This window comes from Dioscorea cayenensis, chromosome 11 (genome assembly GCF_009730915.1).
Source record: "Dioscorea cayenensis subsp. rotundata cultivar TDr96_F1 chromosome 11, TDr96_F1_v2_PseudoChromosome.rev07_lg8_w22 25.fasta, whole genome shotgun sequence".
NCBI lineage: Eukaryota > Viridiplantae > Streptophyta > Magnoliopsida > Dioscoreales > Dioscoreaceae > Dioscorea > Dioscorea cayenensis.
The window spans coordinates 18,982,623-18,984,677 of NC_052481.1; the positions used below are offsets into that span (position 1 = coordinate 18,982,623).

At 38.2% G+C, this 2,055-nt stretch overlaps 1 protein-coding gene across 1 annotated transcript; it reads left to right on the plus strand.

The window, feature by feature from the left end:
• Nucleotides 1–467: 467 nt before the first annotated feature.
• On the plus strand, nt 468–1,298 carry LOC120271696. The gene has a single exon (XM_039278375.1). It carries the CDS (start codon nt 468–470, stop codon nt 1,296–1,298), a length of 831 nt encoding a protein of 276 aa, XP_039134309.1.
• The last annotated feature ends 757 nt before the right edge of the window (nt 1,299–2,055 follow it).

Sequence of the window (2,055 nt, forward strand, 5' to 3'; positions counted from 1 at the left end):
TGCATCTTAAATTAATCCTTATTTTGCATAAGGAGTCCATGCATGCATCCACGTCAGGGCAATAACACAAAAACCATGCATCAGAGTGTTAAATTTAATATGTGGTTAACACTGGACACGCCATCACCAGCCTCTCGATCTAGAGACAAGTGAGAATTAAATAAAGACATGCAGAAATAGCACAGCATTATTCAACTAATAATTAATAATGCAGGGAGTAAACAAGATTAGATGGCATCAACCTGCCTGGGAGATGAGTTACAAGTTCATTAGTGCCAACATGGAGATGGTGTGATGCCATATGATCATTATTCTTGGTGTCTGTACTCTCCCAATCAATCTGGTCCACAGTGTAATTAACAATATTTGCTTGTTTCTTGTACAAAAGGTAGGATTGAGAGGGCTAAGTTCAACTCATTCTCCTTGTTTCCCCATTGATTTCTTCTGTGAAGAGAAGAACATCAAAAATGGCAGACCAAGGCTTCCATACTAGATCAAACAGCATGCCTACAAGATCCCACCCCATGATAGCCACAGCAGAGGAAGAAGTGAACAAGCTAAAAGCTTGTGTCATGGTTTCACCAAATATGATCTGCAAATCATTGAGAAGTCTTGTTGTTTTCTATGACTGCATTGAAGAGCTTCTTCACTTGCCTAGCAGTACCCAACAAGCCCTTTCTCATTCTCAAGAGAAGAAATGGGTGGAAGAGGAGTTGGATTCTTCTCTAAGATTGGTAGAACTATGTGGTACCCTTAGAGATACGTTGGCTGCAACAAAAGAGCATGCTCAAGAACTTGAGATGGTTCTAAGAAGGAAAAGAAGCATGAACACTGAAGGCAAACATCAGTGTCACATTCAAACAGATAAGAAAACGAGCAAGAGTATCAAGACTTGTCTAAAATCATTGAAGCAAATTGATGGCAAGGACTCGGGTAGATCAACTGCAGTGTCTAAGATGTTCGCTGAAGCAAGAGATGTCACCATATCTCTCTTACAGTCAGTTGCATCTTCTTTATCTCCAAGCTCCACACAGAAGACTAGCAAGTGGTCTACTGTCTCAAAGGCATTGCACAAGAAGAAGGTGACGTGTCTTAATGCAAATGGCATTGATTTCTCATTCAATGTAATATATGAGTGCGTGTCATGCAAAGATGTTGATGGTTTGAGGGCGGTGAAGATACAAGAACAATTGACAGCAATGATGAGTAGCTTAGAAGGCGTTGAGATGGAACTAGAGTCTCTCTACAGGAAACTAATCCGAATTAGAGTTTCCCTTCTCAACATGCTAAGCCAATAGATCTTGGTGCGCCCCTTCTTGTGATCAGCATCCGCATTTTAAAGGAAATCGTTGGTCATTCTTTGTAAATCATATTTTTGTAAATGACTTGCAGTATATGAAATTTATTGCTCAAAACATCAAACTTCTGTTCAATATTTTTGGTTTCTTTCATATACTCTGTTCTCATTTGCAATTACACAATCAGTGTTTGTTAGATTATTTATTTATTTATTTACATATATGATATAGGACGCTCAAGATATATTCCAATTTTTTCTTTAAAAAAAAAGTGTGATTGTGATGTTCTTAAACTACAAATTTATTATCAACATAAAGCAACAAGTTAAGTTTTTGTTTTATGACAGACTGACAAGCGCTACCCATTGAAGGGATTGTCAAAAGGATAGATAGGTATTAGCCTATTTGGCTTACGAACCTCCTAGAAAAATCCCCTGCCCTACAACCTTGGAGGGGTGAAACAATTGTTTCTCCCATAGCACTCTTTTGTCATACCATTGGGCTATCCAATGATTGGCAGAAAATAGCAAGTTAGTTGACCAATAAAAAAGAAGGAAGACAAAAATAAATAAATAAAATAAGGGCCCTAGGATAGATCACTAGTTGTGATTGACATACCTTGAAAAACTTCAAAAAGAAGGGAAGACAGAGATAGCAAAGAGAGCTGGAGAAGACATCCATGTGCAATACAAAGTCTTAGTCTCTTTGTTTGTCACAGAATGTGGTCACTCTTTGTGGGGTTGTGGATACTGGTTTG

Excerpts from the sequence above, each read along its gene's own strand:
- LOC120271696 (XM_039278375.1), top strand. The coding sequence starts at position 468 with ATGGCAGACCAAGGCTTCCATACTAGATCAAACAGCATGCCTACAAGA.